General features: G+C 39.0%; 1 protein-coding gene and 1 long non-coding RNA gene across 3 annotated transcripts in view; one reads left to right on the top strand and one right to left on the bottom strand.

Moving 5' to 3' along the window:
- The window catches only part of LOC309325843, a 527,996-nt gene that overhangs the window by 487,025 nt on the left and 16,651 nt on the right, over positions 1–24,320 (top strand). The window lies entirely within an intron of this gene.
- Positions 13,347–24,320, bottom strand: part of ZCWPW2 (zinc finger CW-type and PWWP domain containing 2) — a 35,515-nt gene continuing 24,541 nt past the window's right edge. For both annotated transcript variants that reach the window (XM_081833827.1, XM_081833826.1), the window contains 3 exons: positions 23,529–23,596; positions 16,370–16,491; positions 13,347–13,825 (listed from right to left, as the gene is read on the bottom strand). In XM_081833827.1, coding sequence (XP_081689953.1) covers positions 13,652–13,825; positions 16,370–16,491; positions 23,529–23,596 — 364 coding nt within the window. In that variant the 3' untranslated portion in view covers positions 13,347–13,651. The remainder of the gene's footprint in view (positions 13,826–16,369; positions 16,492–23,528; positions 23,597–24,320) is intronic.

Raw genomic sequence — 24,320 nt, 5'->3', positions numbered from 1 at the left:
AAATTACAGATTGGCTGGATGTGTGGAGAGTAAGCAAGGACAGGGATTCTGGTAATCATGCATCACGCCAGGACCCTTTGTGATCCAGCATCAAATGATGTACTCACAAATGATATCTGAACCTGCTCTAAGGGATAGATAGCCTAAGGGATGATTTGCTGATAACGGGGTATCTCATGGCGACTCCCAGTACAAAGAGCTTCAGCTGTCTGCGCTCTCTTCAAAAAGCCAACATGGCACCCGTTTGATTTTCAGCAGGAAGTGTCAGAAACGTTTTCCTGTAGTAGATTATACACTAGTCGCAATCCATTCCCTCAGCAAGTCTACCATCTGCTCTACATATTGCCCACATCAGATGCCTCTGCCAAGAGCAGTTTAATGAATACAGCAACCATACACTACCTAAGACAGCATTAGAAGCTCTTATCTGTGCAGGAAAAAAGGCGAAGAAAAGCAATAAGGGCCAAGAGCAGATGAGTTCAACATCTGCTGTTGTGCACAATCTCCTTCTCAGAAGCCTCAGTGTGTCATCTGTAAAGCAAGGCCCACAGGGATCTATCCTATGGGACAGCAGTCAATATAAACACAAGGAACAATGGATACAGTTTGCACACTGAAAGTCCATACATAAATCTATTAGGCAGCATGGGGAGCCTGTGGCCTTCCAGGTGCTATTGGACTACAACTCCCATTATATTTCCCTGTTGGACGTGCTGGCTGGGACTGATGGGTATTGGAGTTCAACAAGATCAGGAGGGTCATTGCGTCCCAACCTCTGCTGTCAGGAGAGCTAAAGTTCCATCCATTCACCCAGTCCAGTCCTGATATTTGTCTCCTACAGTAGCAAGCCAGATGCCTTTGAGAATCTGACAAGCATCCTGGTCTCTTCATCTCCAACTGTTCCCTCTTCTGCAAATACCTGGATTGAAGAGTGAGCATTTTATAGCAGTCTATGTTTGGGGGAGGGGAAGGGTGTCTGTATGCAGTAGGACTAGATGAGAAAAATACCAGTTTGAGTCCCTGTGCAGGCATGGAGTTGTTGGTCTGCCCTGGAAAAAGTCACTATGCCTCATCTTAAAGTTCCCATTTTTTGAGAGTGAAACAGTGCTCCTTGGAAGATGAGTAGGAGCCAAACATATCAGTAATACATGCAAATCAGCATCAGCATCAGCATCAGCATCAGCATCAGCATCAGCATCAGCATCAGCATCAGCATCTCTTCTCCAGCCACTCTGCGTGGCTCCCAACAGAATATTAAAAACACGATAAAACATCATACATTAAAAACTCCCCTAAGGTTGCCTTCAGGTGTCTTCTAAAAGTCTACCTCTACTTTTCAATCTAGAATATAGATGTTTATTTAAAGCTATCATAATCTGGGGCTAGATTATTCTCCAAGCTGAACCACAACAAGTGATTTATCTTATATGCCTTCTATTACCTATCTGAACATAAACACGCTCTTCACATATTTTTCATTAAACGTATTGCTCATTCAGGGCAGTTTCTTCCAACATTTGTTCAATTTATTTCCCCTTTTAGATTTGCCCCATTACATCTCATTGTTATTTCTCCTTGGGCAAAATGGTATGTGCATGGTAAAGAGGTAATGCATACAGTTAGTTAGGGAATACCTAGTTTAACTAGGCTGCTGGATACATTTTTAAAGACATAAAACTGGCATAAAATGAGAAAATAGAGAGTGAGAAACACAGCAGGTCACCATGATGCTGGGGACAAAATAGATGGCGTGTCAAATGTACATTATATTGACCCAAATATAGGCTGCATGTCTAACCCCCCCACCAAAAAAATTGGCTTACAAGAAATGTAAATGCAACCTATATTTGAGGGCAACCTGTATTCAGATAAGTGCAATTTAACTTGCCTTTTTCTCTCCCTTTCAAATTACAGTCAATAGGGAGAGTGATCAGGCCAGCATACAGCGAGGGGCTTAACTTATGGTAACCACCCTTTCCCTACGTGGTCCCAACAAAAATACTTTCTGCCCTGGGTTGCTGTTTGCCCTGGGAAGGAAGATGCTAGCGGGCTTTGTATTTCTTAATGGAAAATGTTTGTAGCCCTTACTGTGCAGGTGGGGAGATTAAAATGTGCATGTAGATTTTGCAAAAAGCAAAAAAGCGTGAGCTTTTTGTGGTGGTGTCAGTCGTTCTGCAAACTGTGTTCAATGAAGTTAATTTAAGATAATTGCAACAGTTCATTTTTTTATATATATAATATTTATTAAGGTTATTTTTGTTACAACACACAAAACAAAACATACAAAAATATCACATTTTATAACATATTTTCTTATCCTCTTTGGACTTCCTCACATCTCCCGCTCCTGTGTTCCAAATTTATAAAAATTAATCCAGCAAATTTATCACCTTGTCCCCACCTTACAATCTAGTTTTCCAATGTTATATCTTAAATTTTAGATATATTCATTTCACTCTATTAAAACAATAAGCTTAGCCTAATAGTTATCTTAAAAAATTGATTTTTTCGTAAATTTAACTTATCTTCATAATTCACTTCATCTGTTCCGATGGTGCCAAATTGTTTATGATCAAGCATCCTGCTTAACATTCATACAATTTACAATATTTTTGCAAATAAATCTTAAATTTTTTCCAGTCTTCTTCCACCGTCTCCTCTCCCAGGTCTCGGATTCTGCCCGTCATCTCGGCCAATTCCATATAGTCTATCAGTTGCATCTGCCATTCTTCCAGTGTGGGTATATCTTGAGTTTTCCAATGCTTGGCACCGAGTATCCTTGCTGCTGTTGTTGCATACATAAAAAATGTTCGATCCTTCTTTAACACCCCTTGGCCAACAATACCCAAAAGGAAGGCCTCTGGTTTCTTAAGGAAGGTATACTTAAATACCTTTTTCAGCTCATTATATATCATTTCCCAGAAAGCCTTCACTTTGGGGCAAGTCCACCAAAGGTGAAAGAACGTTCCTTCATTTTCCTTACATTTCCAACACTTATTATCAGACAAGTGGTATATTTTTGCAAGTTTGACTGGGGTCATGTACCATCTATATATCATTTTCATTACATTTTCTTTCAAAGCATTACATGCAGTGAAATTCAGCCCAGTAGTCCATAACTTTTCCCAGTCCTCAAACATAATATTATACCCAATGTCCTGTGCCCACTTTATCATAGCCGATTTAACCATTTCATCTTGTGTGTTCCATTTTAGCAGCAAGTTATACATTCTTGAGAGTACCTTAGTCTTAGGCTCTAGCAGTTCCGTTTCTAACTTCGATTTTTCCACCTGGAATCCTAACTTTTTATCAAGTTTAAAAACTTCTTTAATCTGAGCATAATGTAACCAATCTCGCACTTTGTCTTTCATTTTCTCCTGACTCTGCAATTTCCAGTTATCTCCATCTTTTTCTAATATTTCCCAATACTTCGGCCATTTGGCCTCCATACTGAGTCTTTTCCGGGCCTTAGCTTCCAATGGTGAAAGCCACCTTGGAGTTTTATTTTCCAATAAGTCTTTGTATTTTGTCCAGACATTAAACACTGCTTTTCTGACAATATGGTTCTTGAAATTCTTATTAATCTTAACCTTGTCATACCATAAATATGCATGCCAGCCAAACGCATTGTCAAAACCTTCCAAATCTAATACATCAGTGTCCTCGAGAAGCAGCCAATCTTTCAACCAGCAGAAAGCTGCTGATTCATAATACAGCCTTAAGTCTGGCAGGGCAAAGCCCCCTCTTTCTTTCGCGTCAGTTAATATCTTAAACTTAATTCTGGGCTTTTTGCCCTGCCAGACAAATTTGGAAATATCTCTCTGCCACTTCCGGAAACACTCTGTTTTGTCCACAATCTGTAATGTTTGAAATAAAAAAAACATTTTAGGCAATACATTCATCTTTACAGCAGCGATTCGGCCTAACAAGGAAAGTTTCAATCTTGTCCAACTTTCTAAGTCTCTCTTAATTTCTGCCCAGCATTTCTCATAATTATCTTTAAATAGACTCAGATTTTTTGCTGTTATATTTACCCCTAGGTATTTTACTTTTTTAACCACATTCAACTCTGTCTCTTTCTGAAACCGTTCTGACTCTGTAACTGTCAAATTTTTCCCCAATACCTTAGTTTTCTGCTTGTTTAACTTAAATCCCGCTACCCGACCAAACTCTTGAATCAATTGTAATGCTTTTTTCGTACTAGATTCTGGCTCCTGTAAGGTCAAAACTAGGTCATCTACAAACGCTTTAAGTTTATATTGCTTCACTCCGACCTGAATACCTTCCACCAGCCGGTCCCCTCTAATCATGTTCAAGAGCACCTCCAGGACAGAAATAAATAACAATGGGGAAATAGGACAGCCTTGTCGTGTTCCTTTTTCAATTTTGAACTCTTCTGTAATCACATTGTTGACTATCAGTTTAGCCTTTTGTTCTGAATAAATTGCGTCAATCCCATTTCCAAAACCCCGTCCCACTCCCATCCCTTCCAGATTTCCCTTCATAAATTTCCAAGAAATATTATCAAAGGCCTTCTCCGCATCTATAAAAATTAACACTGCTTTTGTATTGATATTTGTTTGCAAAAATTCCAAAATATCAATTATGTTCCTTGCATTAGCAAACAAATGTCTGCCTGGGAGAAAGCCTGCCTGATCCTTATGAATTACCTGATTCAAAACTTTTTTAAATCTACTTGCTAAAATGTCTGCAAATATTTTGTAATCCACATTTAGAAGGGAGATGGGGCGGTAGTTCTTAAGTTGAGTCTTTTCAGTTTCCGATTTTGGTATCAATGTGATAAACGCTTCTTTCCACAATTCCGGCACCTTCTTCCCCTCCAAAATTTCGTTGCTAACCTCCAAGAATGGTTGTATCAAATAGTCTTTCAATATCTTATAGTACTTGGAGGTGAGCTCATCTGGCCCTGGAGATTTGCCCAATTGCATGTTCTGAATGGCTTGTTCAATCTCTTGTCGTGTTATTTTAGAGTTCAGGATTACTCTATTTTCTTGTGACAGTTTTGGTAGTCTGTTCCTTTTCAGAAATTGTTTTATCTCAGCCTCATCTTGCGGCCCTTGAGTGTATAGTTTTTTGAAGTATCTCTGGAAGCACTTTCTAATATCCACAGGGTTCTGAATGTTTCTTCCTTCAATCTCTAAATTTGTAACTGTATTTAGTTTTTGTCTCTTCTTCAACTGCCATGCTAGCAGTTTCCCACATTTGTTCGCCGATTCAAATGTTCTTTGTTTCATTAGTTTAACTTTCCACTCTATTTCCTGGTTTATCAATTTAGAATATTGTGCTTGATAGAGTTTAATTTCTCTCAGAATCGGCTGTGACTTCGGATTAGATCTTAACTTCTTCTCAAATTCTTTAATTTTCTCCAAAATCTTATCTTTTTTCTCATTTTGTGTCCTTTTCTTTACAGCATTCTGTTGTATCAAGAACCCCCTCATCACGGCCTTACTTGCATCCCAGATGGTTCTTTTTTCCACTGTGGTGTTCAAGTTTATCTCGAAATAATCCTTCAAAACTTTTTGGGCCTTCTTGGTAATCTCCTGATCTCTAAACAAATTGTCATTCATCTTCCATCTAAAGGAGCCGGTTGGTAGTAGTGTCATATCCATCTTTACAGCATTATGGTCGGAGCAGGTCTTTGGGCAGATTTCCACTTTTCTGGTCTTAGGTGCCAGACCTCTAGATATCCATATTTGGTCGATTCTCGTCCATGTCAGTTGGGCTTCAGAAAAGAATGTTCCTTCTCTTCCCAAGGGGTTCTTTGTCCTCCAAATGTCAATCAAGTCCATATTGTCAGTCAATTCAAAAAAAGTCTTGGGTAGTCTGCCATCTTTTGTAAGATTTTGATTTTGTGACTTATCCATGTTAGTTGATACCACGCCATTCATATCTCCCATCATAATGATGTTGTCATAGTCCAGATAGTCCAGGACACTCTCATGCAACTTCTTATAAAATTCCGATTTCCCTTCATTTGGTGCGTAGATTCCTAATATCAAAAACTTCTCTCCTTGATATTGTATCTCAATTGCCAAAATTCTTCCTTGCTCGTCTTTGAATAAAAGTTTAGGTGACAGGCTCTCCTTTGCATAAATCACCACTCCTCTTTTCTTCACCCGGTCCGAAGAAATAAACTCTTGGCCTAATCTTTTGTTTATTAGCACTTTTTTATGGAGCCTGGTCACGTGTGTTTCTTGCAAACAAATAATGTCCAATTGTTCTTTTTTCAATATATAAAATAACTTCCTCCTTTTTTCCGGGGAGTTGCACCCATTAATATTCCAGCTCAACAGTTGCAGAGACATCCTGAACAAATCTGTTATTTCTCTAGGGGTGGTATCTTTTTCTTTGCAACAGTTCAGTGCTGAAAACTCATCAATAGCTTTGAGAGCCAGTGCCAAATGTCAGTCAGGTGAAATGAGTGACAAGGATTGCTCCCCTGATCTTTCCAAAGCCCCATGAGTTATCTCAGAAAACAGTGTTTTAATTTTGAAGGATTTTTGTAATGCCTGAGAAGCAGGTCCCCACTCCCTAAGAAGTTATATGGAAACAGTCAGGCTAACTAACCAAAGACCAGGCATTTTGAGGACAGATAGAATGTAAATAGACACAGTAATGGACATAAAGATCATAAACTGGAAGTGAAATTAAAAAATGCAGGTCAAGTGAAATGTGCAGTTAAATGGGGCATGGCACTGTCAGCTCCCTGAAAGCCGTAAGGGTTAATACTCAAACTCACCTTTCCTTTTATAGGATGTAAATTGTTCACACCGACAGAGTTTTGTTCATTCATTACTCTTTTACTAGCAAGGAATCTACACACACAAAAGCCAACTCACACATAACCCAATGTTGATGGACACATGCAGGTAAGGTAACCTTGGCTGAAGCTTGTGGCTAGTGAAGACTAGGAATTGTTGCTTCTGTACATTTCAGGTGCTCAGTTTTCCAGTCGGAAATGAAGTACTCCACATTTCTGTAACAATTAGCAATAATAATAATAATAAATCCTCATGGAAATTCATCAGCATTTTAGTGCAAATTTCTAACAATAAACACATTTTTGCAAAGTGATTTCCCCTAATATAATGCATTTTGCACATTATTGTCACTAATACGTGCAATTTTTACACACTTTACCCTTGTACATGCATTTTCGTACACCTTACTTGAGCGGCGAACTGCACTGCAAAATTCAAGTAAGTGAAAATTTCAAAAGATGTCTGCTTCAGTTTGCATTTCGTTTCCAAAGGCATGAATTTGGTAGGTTTGCCCTTAAATGGGAACTTAACTGAATTTGTTCCCTATCCCTAGTGAGGGGATGGGTTCCCATGAATCCCATTTCAGATAGCACGCTAAGCTAAACTGTGGCTTAGCCCAAAACAATATAGCAGAAAACTAAGAACAGAGAATTGCAGTGCAACTGTAACAACCTCTCTAGGAGTTGGCATGTTCACACGGTCCTGGTAAGCTATGTCTGACTTACCATGTCAAGTGAGCCAGCTCATAGACAACATTGCAGCATAAGCCTTCAACTGTCAATGAATATAAGACTCAACATAGCAGCCCACACAGTGTGTGCTATGACCCCATTAGAAAAAAGCCTGGTGAAAATTGCATATTATAGGTTTCTATTTCCCACATTTGCTTATAAGCAGCAAATTTAGAGCTATACACCTCCATTTTTCACTCACTTGTATTGGAGGCACATTCTTCTTTTTCAAAGGAAAAAAAGCAATACGTGAAAATTGAAGCCTAATAAAACAATTGAACAATACAATGATCTAGTGCATTTGACTTCATTCACGTAATATGAGAGAATTGCCTGAAGAGCAGGAGAGAAGGAGAAATGGCTGTTATTGTAAATTGAGGGGGCCTGCATTAGCTAGAGGATTGGTATGGTGGGGGAAAAAAATCTCTGTTCTCTTAAAGCAAAGTATCAGAGATTACTGGCAGCTTTGAGTGGCTCTGCACCTTATTGATTTCTCACACAAGGCCAGCGTGCACCACACACACACAATCTTACAAGTTCTATGAAATCAAGTTGGCAGCTCCTTTTATTTTTCCAATGCGGCACATTCTAGCTTAACTAAGTGGATGTATTCATCGGGATGTTGCAAAATGTCTGAAGTGTTGAGTTTGGAGATGGATTCAGACATATCTGGAGGAATTTGTTTTGTTTTTAAAAAGGTCTTTCAGGAATTTGGCTCCAAAATTTCCCAACTGCAAAAAGGAAAGCAACGCTGCTGGTCCTGCAGTAGTTCCAGAGGCTACTGTGTCTGTTAAAGAAAAAATTCAAAACTCCCCTTTCTTTATCTTATCTACATGCATAGGATATTAAGGGTAATTCCTAAGATCGAGACAAGAACATTTTAAAAAGTAATATTATTATTGGTATGGGGCTACTATGGGTGGGAGAGAAACATGATTCAATTTGCATTTAAAGGCAAACCTCATTTGCTTTTTCATATATGAACTAAAACTGAGCCATCTCTTGAAATTTACACATCTTTGAATTCTGCAATGCTGTTCGCCAGCCGATAAATGAGCCATGAGGTCACGGTTTTCGCCAAAAACCCGATTCACTCAAAAACGGTGCCAAACAACTGCAAATTGCCCCCTGCAGTGATCCGTGCAGGAGGCACGTTCGCAACCCGCAGTGTTCGCAACCCCGCAGCGCTGCGCCTGCTCACGCGTGGGTCGCAATTTGGCACTTCTGCGCAAGTGCCCAAACCCGGAAGTAACCCGTTCCAGTACTTCCGGGTTTGGCGCAGTGCACAACCTGAAAACGGGTAACCTGAAGCGTCTGTAACCCAAGGTACCACTGTATAATAATTTACCTCTTAACACACTTTCAATCTCCATTCTAACCAATCGGTAAGTATTAGAGCACATCCTTTGCAAGTAGGACATCCTAAGTTTCAAGCCCTAAGTATCCCCAGTTCAAACAATCAGGTGATGTGAAAGACCTTTGTCCAAAACCCTGAATAACTGCTGCCAGTAACTATAAGCAGTATTGGGGTCGAATGTGTGTCTGCTTTGGTTTCTTGTTTTTCCAATCTGAAGTTCAGTTCTCCACAGTTCCACACAGTTTGTGATTTATTTATTTTTTAATGCTCTCGTGAAAATTAATCAGCATTTTAATAGAAACATTTGTATGCAATTTGCCTAAGGTACACATTTTTGCAAAGCAATTTTCCCCAAAATAATGCATTGTTTTATATCATTTTCACTAATGTGTACATTTTTTATGGGCGCTTTACCCCAGTACCTGCCTTTTTGTTCACAGCGGACTGGAGAACTGCGCTACAAAATTAGGAGAAGTGCAGATTTTGAAGGACAACTGTGTTCTAGTTCTTGTATGGTTTTGCAACATGTGAGTTAAGCAGGTTCACCTTTAAATGCGAAATGAATCAAACTTCTCTCCAATTCCTGGCTGGGGAAAATAGCCTAATCTGGTATGAAATGTTCCATTTAGCATTAGGACCAGGGAAGGCACCTGCATGCTGCCTTGATGGTTGCGGGAAGAGAATGCTCTGAATAGGCAGAGGACGTTTAGAAGTCAGTGTTAGAAATAAAGGAAAAGGGAATCAGAAATAGAAGTAGCAGGGCAGGGTAAACATCAAGTCACAGCTTTGTGCCCGTGGAACCAAGTGCCAAATTAGAAGGATGGAACAAAGCCATTGGTTGTCAAAGAACAAGGTAGGTTTTGAAACAGGAACAGCTTGAGAAATTAGCTAAGGGAGGATCAAGGCACAGTTAGGAGGCAAGACTGGATAGTTTTCACGAGTCTGATCTAGTCAAAGAACATTGGTTATATCTGAAGCACATGGCCTCAACAGTGCAATCCTAACCATGTCTGTCAGCAGTTACAGCCATGACTCTTTGCAGTAACAGCTGGGTTTTCTTATTTAGTCGTGAATGGTGGTCGTGCAAGTAAATAGATCTATTCTGCCTTCTGGCTGGTTTTCTCATTCTAGAGACTATATGCAACTATTCTTTAGCATAGGCTTTCAGAACCTGTGGCCCTCTAGATGTTGCTAGACTGCCGTTCCCATTGGTCCCAGACAGGACGGCCAATGGTAGGCGTGATGTGAGTTCAGCAACCTCTGGAGGGTCACCTTCACACAATCCTAACAAACCTGAGTGAGGAACACCACTTGATTAGTTCTTCCCTGCTTTATATTGTGTTACTTTAGTGATCTAATTTAGGGTTCAGATTTGCACATTAGCAACCTCAATGGGTCAGGAACTGAAGATAAAAGATCACTGATTCACAGACTGTAACTGAAACAAATCAGTTGGGTTTGTTGATTTACAATGCTTCATTCAAATCATATTATTATCTAAGACAGCAATTTAGTCCTTAGAAAATAATATGGATTAGAAACTGCATAATAGCAGCATAACTGCATTGACAAAGTAATAAAAGCCATTTGAGTGAGAATTTTGGGCTTGCTGATTCCTATTCTAATGGAAGATATGGTCATATAGTTTAGCAAACAGACTTTATAAATTTCACAGCACATCCAAATTTTTAAGTTCCCTATGATACATTGCATTTTAGAATAAAGCTCGTAATTAACCATATAGAGCTGGGGGAGAGCAAGTGAAAAAGAGATGGATAGCAACTGGGGAAAAGAGAGGAAAAATTACTCCCCGTATACCTGTTAATTGATCAGGGACTAGAACATAATTTCCCACCCTTTACGTCAATGCTCCCATAAGATGCAGCCTACGAATATCCATGATGTAACTGGGGAAAGGAACTGGGATCCTTCTTTTCTGGTATTTCTGTATTTAGGGCATAATCACTTAGAAATATTCCAGCATTTTCTTTCAAACAATTCAACAATGTTCATAATTCCACATCCATTGTGATGATCTTGGGTATTCTTTATAACAGTTTGATAGGAAGGGCTTTTTTCCCCCATCTGGAACTAACCAGAACTATGTTCCGGCACCTCTCAGGTGGGCGCCATTGCCATTCTAAGAGAGGGCGGTGTTCATGGGTGAATTCCAGCCCCTCTTTTTCTAGAAAAATAGCACTGTTAATAGGTATGATTTCCCTTTTTCCTTATCATCAAGTTCTAATCACCTCAAGATGCCACAGTTTCACACAACTGTCATTTAGAGTTAGAAAGAGCTCCAGTTTCCACAAAATGGCATAGAGATGTACGTTTCCATCATGATCCATTAGATGATGATTCCTTAGTCCTAGCAGGGTCCAAATTAACCTATGACAGAAAATTGGCTCCTCTTCTATTTCACACAGCTAAAAAATTAACATCACAATTTAGATAGGAGACCTCCTGAATTTAGCCAGGCATCCTGCATATGGAGACATGTTCAGCATTTAGCACTGTTTCAAATCTTAATAAACCTGAGTGAAGAGGATGAATACCAAATGATCCAAAGTTCTACACCCTTTGATTGGCTCCTCATTCCCTTTAGTCCACAAATTAATCAGCGTCTATGGTACATGTTATGTATCCCTAATAGAAACAACTCACATTATCCAGATTATAATGTTCCAGGAATAGGTGTGCAGTTAAATGACTGCATAATTCAATATATAGTTCAGTGAAACAAAATCCTTTTCTGGACTAAATACCCCACTATGCTACTGCCTTGGTACCCTTAGGTTCTCCATTGGATTCTGTTGCACTTTTGTAAGGAAACGATCATACCACATTGGCTTTCACTCATGCCCAGTTGGGATGGGGTTGTGGACATGCAGGTTAACAGGTATCGTCTGAAGGTCTTTGTGCTCATTATGTATCACTGAATGTCTCCTTAGTCCTTTATTCCCTCCCCACACACTTCCCAGACTCCTGTTATTTAACTCAAATTCTGTTATTTGTTATTTTACTCAAATTCTGTTATTTGTTATTTGACTCAAATTCTGTTATCAGCCTGTTATTTGACTCAAATTCTTCCCCAGTCTTGCTTACCTATCTTCCAGTTCTGGCTTTCTCAGTCCAGGTCCTGCAAATTTTTGCCTCCCAGATCCTGATGTTAATAGTGGTCCAGCTCTTATTTTGCATTCTGGCAGATTCCTGGCTCCTGGTTGCTTTTGTTAGGCTCATCGCGATACTACCAAATTCCTTTGGTATGATACACTCAGCTTGGTCAACTGCTTCCTCACCGACTCACCTCTATGCTATATTTTCTATAAATATCTGTGGCAAGTCATTAATCCTGTAAAGACCATTTGTACTATTTATCTTTTTAAAAGGTCTGAAGCAGCTCAGGAAACTAACTCCTTATTTTCGTGAGATGTAGACCTATTCACAACTTATAGGCTCTGGCATGGGTTTTTTTGGTGGAGTGGGGAGATAAGAGCTTTAAAATATTGTTTTCTTTTCTCTTCATCCATAAGTGGGCTCCTTCAGACATCCTTTTTATTACACATTCATGATTTGTGCTTATAATGCTACCAGGATGGTGACACATGATCCTGCTTTTAATACTGTTCGCGCCTGCAAAGGTTTGGGGATGGTCACACAGTTTTATTTCAAATTAGTGTATATCACATGAATTCCTGTTGAAATCCTGTAACATTTTATATATTGTTGCAAGGTGGCCCCAGCCCCAGACAGCAACAATGTGGTAGCACTGGGGAAGCATCACAGAATAAACTAAAGCAGAGGAAATCCACCATTAATGCACAATTATTGTGCCAAGAATATATTGCAGAATGCAACCACAGTAAAACACCAGTCTGGAGAGGCCCAGTGACTGACGTGTAGATAGCTCATGTGACCGTATTTTGTGTGGTCTAGTCTTCACGAATTGATGTCTCACATAATGAACTGATCCTGTGGGTACTGTTATATGTCATTACATCACAATTCCCTTCATCTTGGCTTAACCTATTTCTGAATCTTTTTAGCTGAGTCAAGTGGTACATGGAGTTGCAGATCGACACATAAAAAAGATACTGTGAATTTACCTATAGTTCCTACTTATAATACCACAGACAATTTGTCACAGTTATTACTATGCATCTTTTAGCATCTATCCAAAATGTTAAGCATGGCTACCATTTATGAAAGGACACATCTTTAAACAAAATATTCAACCTCCAAGGCTGTGTTGCCTACAGATGAATCCCACTGAGAACAACCCAATTGTAATTATATATGTGGAATAAAGGAGGCATCAGTGGTTCATACTAGAAAAGCCATATGGCTGAGGATGTAAAACTGAAATTTCCAGCTAAAAATTCCTATAAGATATTTTTATATGACTTCCTGATGAGTTGCAAACAACTCTTATTTTTTGGAAAGCCTGAGAAATACAATGCTTAGAATCTCTCTATATTCAAGTAAAATAGCTCTTTATTTCATTCTCATTTATAGAAATCTACAATTTGCTTAAAGCCAGAGAGAGAAAATAATTGCCAGGGGAAGACATCTAAATGTGCATGACTGTGCTATTGGATTCCACTTTTTAATCTGAACACGGACTAAGTTTGATATCAATTTTATCAATGAGCAGGCCAAAAAAAATTGTTAAACTTCACAGTAACTATATTGTTGAACTGCTGTTAAGGATCTCCCTCTATATGTGAAAAAGAATGCACTCTAAAGCTGTAAATAGTATAATAGGTTCTCTCTTATCAGCGTTACAAGCTGTCTTGGAATTCAGCCATTAAAGACTCTATTTCCTTAAACCTGTCTGTTATACTCTCAATGCACTCTCCAGCCTTGAAAGCTTTTCCATCAATTATAATACAGTCCTCTTGGGCGTTGATTTCCATTGGCCTTTTTTCAGTATACTCCAGGCAGAAGTTAGCTACCTAAAAGGGGGAAAATATTCGTATTCTAAAATTAAATACAATTTTGCAACAGATAATCTTCACCTGATACAGGAATGGAGAGCTACCAGTAGAAGCAGACATACACAAGGAACACCAATCTGAATGCAGTTGTTTATCTAGTATCAGCTAGTAGTGCTTTATTATTATTATTATTATTTCTTCTTCTTCTAATGCAGATGGGAATTACAACTCTTCTTATTCAGAAGCACTTCTTGCATTAAAGTTGTAATCAACTAGTGCTGGATCAAGGTCATTGGTTCCTAATTTATGTTTTAAGGTAAATTAACCTTCAAATCTCCATACTGTAAAATGTATGGAAGAAAATTGGGTGAGGGCCACAGCTCAGAGCACATTGTTTGCATTCAAAAAATCCCAGATTCAACTTCCAGTCCTGGGTTGGACAGACTCCTGCCAATTAGTGGCAGCCACATTGAGCTGGATTGAGAAATGGTCTAATGATATACACCAGCTTCTTATGTACCATGTTTACACACCATACATAGCTGTCAACTTACAGATTTGAAAATAAGGGACCAACAGCCAAAATAAGGGACCTGCAGCCTCACCTGTTCCAGGCACTCCAGTCTTCCTGTCCTCCTGCAGTCTGGTCAAACTCATGCTGGGTAGCTTCGAGAACACTGTCCAACCAACTTTGTAACCAGAGGTTCAGCTGAATAGAATCTGAATCACATGCACCACAAGGACTATGCAGCCTCAACTTAAGATGGCTCCCCGGCCTGGCTTTGTACTGCAAAGTTTGCAGCAGCACGTGCAACAAAATGGCGTCCAGCATTCAACCCCCCCTCTCAGCTTGCATTAACTAGCCACACACAAGGCATGCAAGCTCCACCCCCCAGTCGTTCTTAGACTTCTTATTGGGTGAGCAACACAGCCAAGCAACACAGTTGGAGCCTCCCTCCTCCCTGGCCGGCAGGGAGGGAGGGAGAGGAGCTGCTTCCTTTGAAATTTAAGGGACATCATTTAAGGGACATTTAAGGGACATCCATGAATAAGGGACAGCAGTGGGACATGGCGCTGGAATAAGGGACTGTCCCTTCAAATAAGGGACACTTGACAGCTATGACACCATATGCAAACAGACATTAAATCTCTCTCTCTCTTTTTTTTTAGAAAAGTGGAATGCTATTTTTTAAACCTTTCACAAAACTGTTATGTGAACAGGCTGCAAATACTGATTGATGGATTGTTATACATTCACACTGTTGGATAACCTTATGTGGGTTATTGAAGGTCAACGGGGGGAAACGGTTATAATCCCTCCCTTCATTTCATTTTCTGATTCAGCATATTGGATGGATTAACGGCAAGAAAGATAACTGTGGGCTTTGCTGGGAAGTGGTACACAAATGTAACTAAGAAACAATAAGTAAAAATTTAACTGCAAACTCATACTAAAAGGTTGCTACTTTCCTGGTTCTGGATAAGAAAGTTGTGCAAATTTCAGAACAAAATTCAATGGCATTGTATCATGTTTGATACGTACAGAGGCAGCTATAGGGCATAGCTGAGGAGGGCACTTTCTCAAAGCCTGGTGCAAGCACTTGCCCAGCTTCAAGAAGGAGGTGCGAGGCTCTGACAGGGTCCTAGAATCATCTTGCCTCCTTCTCAAAGCTGGGCAAGCACTTACTGGGCTTTGGGATGGAGGTAGGAGGGCTCTAGGACCCTGCCAGAGCCTTGTGTCTCATTCCCAAAGTTGGGCTTAAGCCAGTGCCACGAGGGCTGGGAGGAGGGCGTCAAATGTTGGCCTAGCACAGGGTGGCATAATACCAAGGTCCACTGCTAATACAAGTCCTTCTATGACCTACAACATAATTTACATTTTCTGTGCGTTCTTGGAAACAGTCAGAACACGTTGCATGGAGTAGCTTTTGAATGCGTGCACTAGGCTGAAGTTGCTAAAATGCTACATAAGTATCTAAATAATTGTAATGTTGCAGGTTTGTTCTCTAGCATGCCTGGAAAATGTTCAGGAATTATATTGCAGCAATAATAACAATAACAACAATAATAATGATAGTTTATTTTATATTTTACCCTTCCTTCCTCCTTCCATAAAAACAAAGAACTAAAAATTCTCAGAGTGCCGTAAGTTCCTCTACCCCTTTAAAAAATATGGAACTTGGCTTGGCAGAGGAGTATTATTGTAGTAGCTGTTTTGCCTGTTTGTATGCAGATATATGCAATACAAATAATAACAAGGTTATCAGTGTTTGCAGCTTCCCTGGTCTGGGATCCCGGTGATAAATATTTCAAAAATGGTCTTGTTAGATGCATGTACTTCTACTTATTGCAGGGTGTACACTTTTAACTATTTCATTTTTCAAACAGTCTTATAATTCCCTAATATATAACCCTTTAGCGCCTGGTGTGGATCTTTTTTGTAAGTACATTAAAAGATAAGTAAATATTTCAGGTTGTGTTTCTAAGCCAAAAATAAGGATTCTACTAAAGTGGTTTTTCCAATCATTCGTAATTAGTAGAGAAACTATGAATAATTTATACCTCTTCTCTCCCATTATTGTTCTCTCCATCCACAAATGATGCGAAAGATGGGTAGGAGGGGGCTGCAACATGCTTGAGAATGTGGTCCAATTCTTTTAGTATCATTTCTGTCTCAGAAACACCTAATAAAAATGGCAATATTTTAGCTTACGTATACATTGTACATTTATGCAATGCTATTTATTCCTCAGTCGACTGCTTGGACTACAAGTGTTAAGTGGAACGGGCAAACATCCTAATTCTAGATACGAAAAGAAAAGTGTTTCCTATGACATTACAGTGGGACCTTGGTTCTCAAACGCTTTGGTTCTCAAACGCCGAAAACCTGGAAGTAAGTGTTCCGGTTTTGGAACGCTTTTCGGAAGCCGAACGTCCGATGCGGCTGTTGGCTATTTTTTCCAGGGCACCTGCACCAATAAGAAGCTGAACCTTGGTTTTCAAACATTTCGGAAGTCAAACGGACTTCTGGAACAGATTGAGTTTGGTGCTTTTGTTTTTGCTATTTATTTTGCATTTTTGTTTTTGAGGCTTTTTCGGTTAACTTGTTTTTGTGACTGTGTTGAACCCAGTTCAGCTACTGGTGGATTGATTGTGCGACTGCGGAAATGGATAAAAGCCCCCCCCCCCCCCATTCAAATAATGACTATCATCAGTGCAGGCAAGGAAAAAGAATCAGTTTTAATTTTTATCATCTACAATGCTGTCTTATTTATTTTATAGTACAGTACATCATAGCTGTCAACTTTCCCCCTTTCTTGCGAGGAATCCTATTCGGAATAAGGGAATTTCACTTTAAAAAAGGGAAACTTTCACAGCTATGCAGTACATTGATTATTGCTTTCATTTTATCGATCAATGGTCTTGTTAGATAGTAAAATTCATGCTAAATTGCTGTTTTAGGGGTTGTTTTTAAAGGTCTGGAACAGATTAATCCATCTTGCATTACTTTCTATGGGAAAACGCGCCTTGGTTTTGGAACCGCTTTGGTTTTGGAGCAGACTTCTGGAATGGATTAAGCTTAAGAACCAAGATAGCACTGTACTCCTATGCAACAAAATGAAATCAAGTGCTCTCACTGGGGTCAACCTGACTGGCTTCTGGTGGAAACTCTATTTGTGCTAATCACTTAACAATTTAAGGATGCAATTCTAACCTCACTTATCTGGGAAGTAAGACCCACATAATTCAACAGGGCTTGCTTTTGACTAGACATGGTTAGGATGGTCATGTGAAAGACAGATCCTACAACTCAACCAACTGAAGCAAATAGTTAGATTAAATGAGTGCATTGGTGCCAAAATAGAGTTAATGAACATTATTCCAACTGTTTCAGTTAAAATAAATTGCAGATAGAAATTACTAGTAATTACAATCCTATTTATTTGGAAATGTAAACAAAAATAGTAACTTCTTCTCATATTTGGCAGACACACAGCATGTAATTTTGGTCTGATGTTAAAATAGCAACAAACAGAATGATCTGATTTGTGGTAGAGTTAATCCAAATATAAATTGCACTAACTTGGGCAAAAAAGACAAAATCTTTTGTTGACACAGTGTGAAATGATTGCATACATGATTAAAATGGGTACACAAAGTATTGGAGGACAGATAACATCCCAAGCATGAATAAAAATAAATTATGAATGTAAATTTTCTGTAAAATTAATTAATTGCATTTAAGTTACAGATAAAGATTATGGGGGGAAACTCCCACCCCCCACAAAAAAACCCTAAAATAATTTCCAAAACTATTGGGTCGCATCCAACTAACCTTTACTCAGAGTAGACCCACTAAGTTAATGTAATAATAATAATTTATTTATACCCCACCCATCTGGCTTGGTTTCCCCAGCCACTCTGGGTGGCTCCCAACATAATATTAAAAACATGATAAAACATCAAATGCTAATAACTTCCTTAAACTGGGCTGTCTGCAGATGTCTTCTAAAAGCCAGACAGTTGTTTATTTCCTTGACATCTGATGGGAGGGCATTCCACAGGGCGGGCGCCACTACCGAGAAGGCCCTCTGCCTTAGCCTTGAGATCTAATTATGTACATTCACCTGTAGCCTCTGTTAGTGCAATGGCACTTCCAGTTTCTCCCTCCATCCTCCATTCCCCCAGAAAGATAAATCTGTTCTGAGGGTTCTCAAAAATACCAGAACAGTTTTTGGAGTTAGGCAGGGGGCTGGAATGGGGTGGAGAGGACAGGGAAATGCTAGTGAATACTCCTTGTGCTGTGCTGGATCATGCCCATACACAGGATTGTGCTGTTAGTCTGAATACAACCCTGTGTTTTATTTATTATAATTATAATTGTTAATCTTGTCTTGTTTGATTCTGCCTTTGTATATCTATTTTTCTGATAAAATATTATCTAATTTGTCATAATCATCACCACATCATTTCTTTTAAAAAGATAGAAAGAAGGTTCTATCACAGCTACACTCACTTCTTGCCCTCTCACCAATCCATCTTTCTTGTGTACAGTTTGAATCTCTTTACTTTCCAATCTTTGGTTTCAAGTGAGGTGAACGATAACCATGTTCAGTGTGTTTGGGGTAAACAATATTCTCATTATGATACAATTAGCTTTTGAAATTTTCAGAAGACAACTAGATTTGAAGTAAAAGCAAACAAGCCAAATAAATCAATATGAAGATAGAAAATTATTCTTTGTAACTTTACTGGTCAAAATATAAAGTCTCAGTTGTGTCCTTAGAAGCCAGAGTTAATTAAGCATCAAATAAAACCTTACAGTTAGGGTTAGATACAATCTAATCCAATTTTCACTGGTGTCATCCTTTAAAGTTACCTTAGGAAAGCTTTAGATGTGTTAGATATCTAGTCAATTTAGTGCATGACACTCAGAAGCTACTGATAGCAGGCTTTACACTGAAAAGGTATTTTTTATGGCTTATTCAGCTGGTACTTATTGTGTTAACCTCTATGCACTATTAGTCGCACTAGTTACAAGTGTGTCAAGGTATGGCTTCCATTTACTGAGCAATTAAGAATGGTAGGTTATGTGTTCTTTTCAATGGAGATGTAAAATTCTGTTTCTGGAGATTCACACAAGCTCAATGCTATTTTGATATCTCACTGAATAAGTGCTTCACAATTCTTTTCACTATAAAAACGAATTATTGTCTTATTTGAAACCCATCTGTCAATTCTAAAATCCAGACTTGAAGGGGGGAAACCCTTGTCCCCATACTACATTTCTCACAATAAAAAGGTAAAGGGACCCCTGACCATTAGGTCCAGTCGTGACCGACTCTGGGGTTGTGGTGCTCATCTCGCTTTATTGGCCGAGGGAGCCAGCGCATAGCTTCCAGGTCATGTGGCCAGCATGACTAATCCACTTCTGGCAAACCAGAGCAGCGCACGGAAACGCCGTTTACCTCCCCGCCGGAGCGGTACCTATTTATCTACTTGCACTTTGACGTGCTTTCAAACTGCTAGGTTGGCAGGAGCAGGGGCCAAGCAACAGGAGTTCACCCCATCGTGGGGATTCGAACTGCCGACCTTCTGATAGGCAAGTCCTAGGCTCTGTGGTTTAACCCACAGCGCCACCCGCATCCCTTTCTCTCAATATCCACTGCCTAATAGCTTTCCCATCTAGACTCCTCTTGCATAATACAGGCACAGGACAGAAAACCACAACTATGTCATTTATGGTTGCCAGAATTCTTTAAGCTTTTCGCTACGCCAGATTTTCCAAAACCCACAGAAATCAACAGCATAATCTGCATGCCTTTTAATGAAGTTGGATGGTGCCTTTTATTACTAGTCATAATATCAGAACCAGGAATTTTTTTTAATGGGCAGCCAAACCCAGAATGGGAAGTTAGAGGGAGGGAAATGGGCAGTTCAAAAATTCAAGTCGTGTAGACGCTATTTTATGTTAAGTGATGCAAAAAGTGTCAACAATATGAAAAGTAAATTAAGTAGTCCAGTCCCCCCTAGGACTCCAGACGCTGATCAGGCATACCAATTTTTCCTCTCCCTGCCAAAGGCAGTGTCTATATAATCCAATCCTTCTCTCCACAGAGTATTCCTAATATGAAAGCAATCCTTCTGCATTAGAGCTGTCAAAATCCAAGTTTGGATATTTTTCTCCCAATTATTATGGAGGAAAGCATGTGTGTACGTACACACAAGGAAAACACACAGGTGTGTTGTAGTGGGACATGCTTTGCCTGCGAATTATAATCACATACCACTGGGCAGTTCCAAGTTTTCCTTTTAAAAAGCTCAGCCTTGAACTGATGGGGAAAGTAGAGAGGAGTTAAGGCTGTAAACAGAACTTTAATAAATGTAGTCAGCAGATACTACTTCTGTCTGCTTTAATGTTAGCTAATACCCCTACTGCTGTGATTTAGAAGAACTGGGGCAGCAGGAAGCATTTAATTTACAGGAGCCTCTTGTAGTTATTGCAAGTATGGCTGTCAGCATACTAAGCAAACATTTTGTACACCATTAAAAGAACCTAACAACACACTTTCATTTTGGAAAGACGGGGAAAATCACAACAACTCTCATGCTAGCTAGCAGAATTAAAAGTTCTCTTGAATGTAGAATATCCTAAACAATCAATATAATGTAATTTCTCACAGTAATAGGATGCCTTGCATACGTGGGTTATTTCAATCATCATGCCCTACAAAGCTTTACTCCCCTCAGTCACTATTGTTTACACGTTATACATATTTAAAAGGTATCTAGAAGTCAATACATGGCTGTTTTAGACTATCAAGCCATTACATGATAATCATTATCACTGTGTAAAATGGCTATGTGAATCCACTAGGAAATACAGCTTGTTTGCAATAATATATGAACTTGCACCTAAGCCAATTTAGAGCATTACAGAAGACTCACATGGTAGAATGAAATCAAGACTGAAAGGTGCCTTTACACTATCCAGAATGTACAAATTGACAACTTTCAAAATGTTGCCTATATCTCAGAATGTTCATGATTATAATAATTTGCAATATGTTTCCCAATGTTTTATGCACGTAGAACTGGAAGGAAACTCACTTATCAAACATGAAGTATATCCTTTGCTTGAGAAATAGTATTCCTGCCTAAAATTTCCCTGACAGATTCCAGATATAGGATTTTCTGAAAGGATCTGAGAAAAGAAATTCAGCTTCATTCCTGGGCAGCTTGTTGGATTGTTAATCATTTATTAAAGTTATGATGCTTTCCTAAGAGTTTAACGTATCTATAGTTTATGTTACCTGTATCTTTTATCTATATTTCACAATTCCACCTCGGAACCATTTGTCAACTGTCAATATACTACCTAAATTCTGTCAGCTAAAAAGTGAACATAGCATTATTAAATCAGTATTTTAAACCTGTTCTGAATAGACAGCTTCTCTTTCACTTTCTCTCTTTCTCTTCTTTTTTATTTTTTGCTATCAGGCTGCTCATAATATAACCCAATAGCACAGTATTTGTGTGCCACAAATACAACCTTGCTGAATCATGTTTAGTTTGCTATTATCTGCACGCAATCACAGCAATGCTGCTGTTGACTATCTTTCACCTTGTACATATGATTTCTCCTCCCCCTTTTCTTTTATCTCTGTCCCTGCATCTTTGTTAAAAATTCTGCCATCAGGAGAACAGCTAATATCTGGTCTTTGATACCGAGCAGAGAAGAATAGGCAGAAGATATGCAACTGTGCGTGTTTTACTTTAAAAGAGATGGGTTGTATTTTTAAAATAATGTCTAGCAATACATGCTGTGATCTGTATGTTTCCATAGCTGGTAACAGATGTAATAGCCTGGGAGCTCATTACGAAGGGCCTGCCTTGCAGTATGGATCTCATATACCTTAGATACATTAGGCAGCAGCTACACAATAAAGTTAAAATTGGACTTGTCAGCATTGAAATGGCTTGGATTTGCAGCAACTCAGAGGGCGTATTAGAGAATTTGCATTGAGCTGACAATGGAGGGAAATGTAAACATGATCATGGTTAAACCTTGGGATTGGGGGAAATCCTGTATAAGCAGTCTACAGGCTGGCAAACAACCTCATCTTGCCAAGTGTACTGCTCTTATCGTTTCCCAATTGAACACAGCTTTATAATAAAAGTCTCGGGTGATACAACAGCAGCTATTCCTTCCCCTGTTCCCTTTCAATGACTTTGTTCCTTGACCCAACTGAAGATGTGCCAGTTCAACAGGGACCAAAGATAATAAATGAAATTTAGTAATTGATGCTTACATGGGAGTAGCTAGGATTTATGTTAGGGGGGCAGAACCTCAGTTAGTTAAGTATTTTTATTGATTTACTTGGTTTAGGGGAGGGCAGCTGTCACTCTGCCCCGCCTTAGCTACAACCACGAATGCTTAGATATTGGTATTTCATGCCTCCTAATTTGAAGTACAATATTAGAAAGCATTCTCTGAACTTTGTAGAAAGCCAGCTTTAGAATCAAATCTGACTGCAAAGCTCCTTTAGCCTGACACATTTACTTTAACTGTTTTGTATTATTTGAGAGGTCCCCTATAAGGCCCTGGTCCCTGAGGTCAATCACTTATCTGATCCACTAAGGCAGGCATAGGCAAACTTGGCCCTCCAGATGTTTTGGGACTACAACTCCTCATTATCCCTGACCACTGGTCCTGTTAGCTAGGGATGATGGCCGTTGTAGCCCCAAAACATCTGGAGTGCCAAGTTTGCCTATGCCTGCACTAAGTTCTGATGCCCCTTAATACTCCCCTTCTGTCTACTTAGCTATATAATCCAAAACCAGGATGCCGAGGTGAGATCTGCTAACCTAGGATTGTATCCATAGGCAGCAGTATCCATAGGCAGCACTCTGCTTGCACAAATTCACAAATTCACTTCTCCTTCTGCTTCCCCACTGAGCTACTGTGATTCCATGGAATATTCAAGTACATTTTAATTTCTGTTTGCAAAATACTTACTTAACCATTTTTGATTATTTGCAAACACCGTGGAAATGTTATTGTCTATGTACACTTCCCAGTTTCTTTCCGTATAACCACACATATATGGCTGACATAATACTATATTTCAGAAACAAGAACTAGTTTTCACAGTGAAAGGTACATGTCCTGTATCCTAGATATGAATAAATTCTTTGAAAATATGGCTGTCTTACAAACCTAGATTTTCATCTGACAATACATCTTCTGAGCACGCTATTTCAAATGAACTTCTTAATGTTATTTTCCTAAAACACACACACAGAGAGAGAGAAAGTTGATGTATTTGTTGTGAATATCTAATCAAGAAGAATCAGATAATATTTGAAACATATACTTCTATATGCAGAAAGCATTCTCTTCCAAATCCTGCCTTTATACGAGAAGAGTATTGCTAGGTATTTGTGAAAAGCACCTCATCTTTAAAACCTTTTCGGTTACTACTTGTAGGCATAATTTATCACAAACCACTTGATCATTTATTAATAGGATTATGTCCCTTTGGTGTCCCCTTGATAAGAGGAAATGTTAGAAGGGGCAATTTTTATCTATATTTGTATTGAGCTAAATCTTTAAACAATAATTGCAGGCTAAATTTTAGTCACTGATTTTAGTCATTTTGCATCCACTAATCAGATAGATAAATAGTCTAAATTATGTGTGAAAGTGGCCGTCTGCTCTAACTAAAAAATAAAAGCTTGTAAGAGACAAGTTGAATGTTTAATCTATAAGCATGGATATTAAATATTATAGGGCTTGATCCTAAATGGGGTGAGAGTGGGAATCTGAAGGAAATTTAACTGCCCACTCAGAACCTCAGAAGTGAGGTTGAAGAAACACTCTTTACTCCTTCATCTGTTTTGAAGTTTCCTGCTTTTAAAAAGTTTTCTCTCTACTGAAAACAACCCCCCACCCCGGAAAAAATAGGGAAGTATTTTGTTACCCTAGCACAAAAAATCCATATGCTCAAAT

This window comes from Podarcis erhardii, assembly GCF_964252035.2.
Source record: "Podarcis erhardii genome assembly, chromosome: 12".
Lineage (NCBI taxonomy): Eukaryota > Metazoa > Chordata > Lepidosauria > Squamata > Lacertidae > Podarcis > Podarcis erhardii.
The sequence above is the reverse complement of the archived record's forward strand: the minus strand, read 5'-3'. Positions and strand labels throughout refer to the sequence as shown.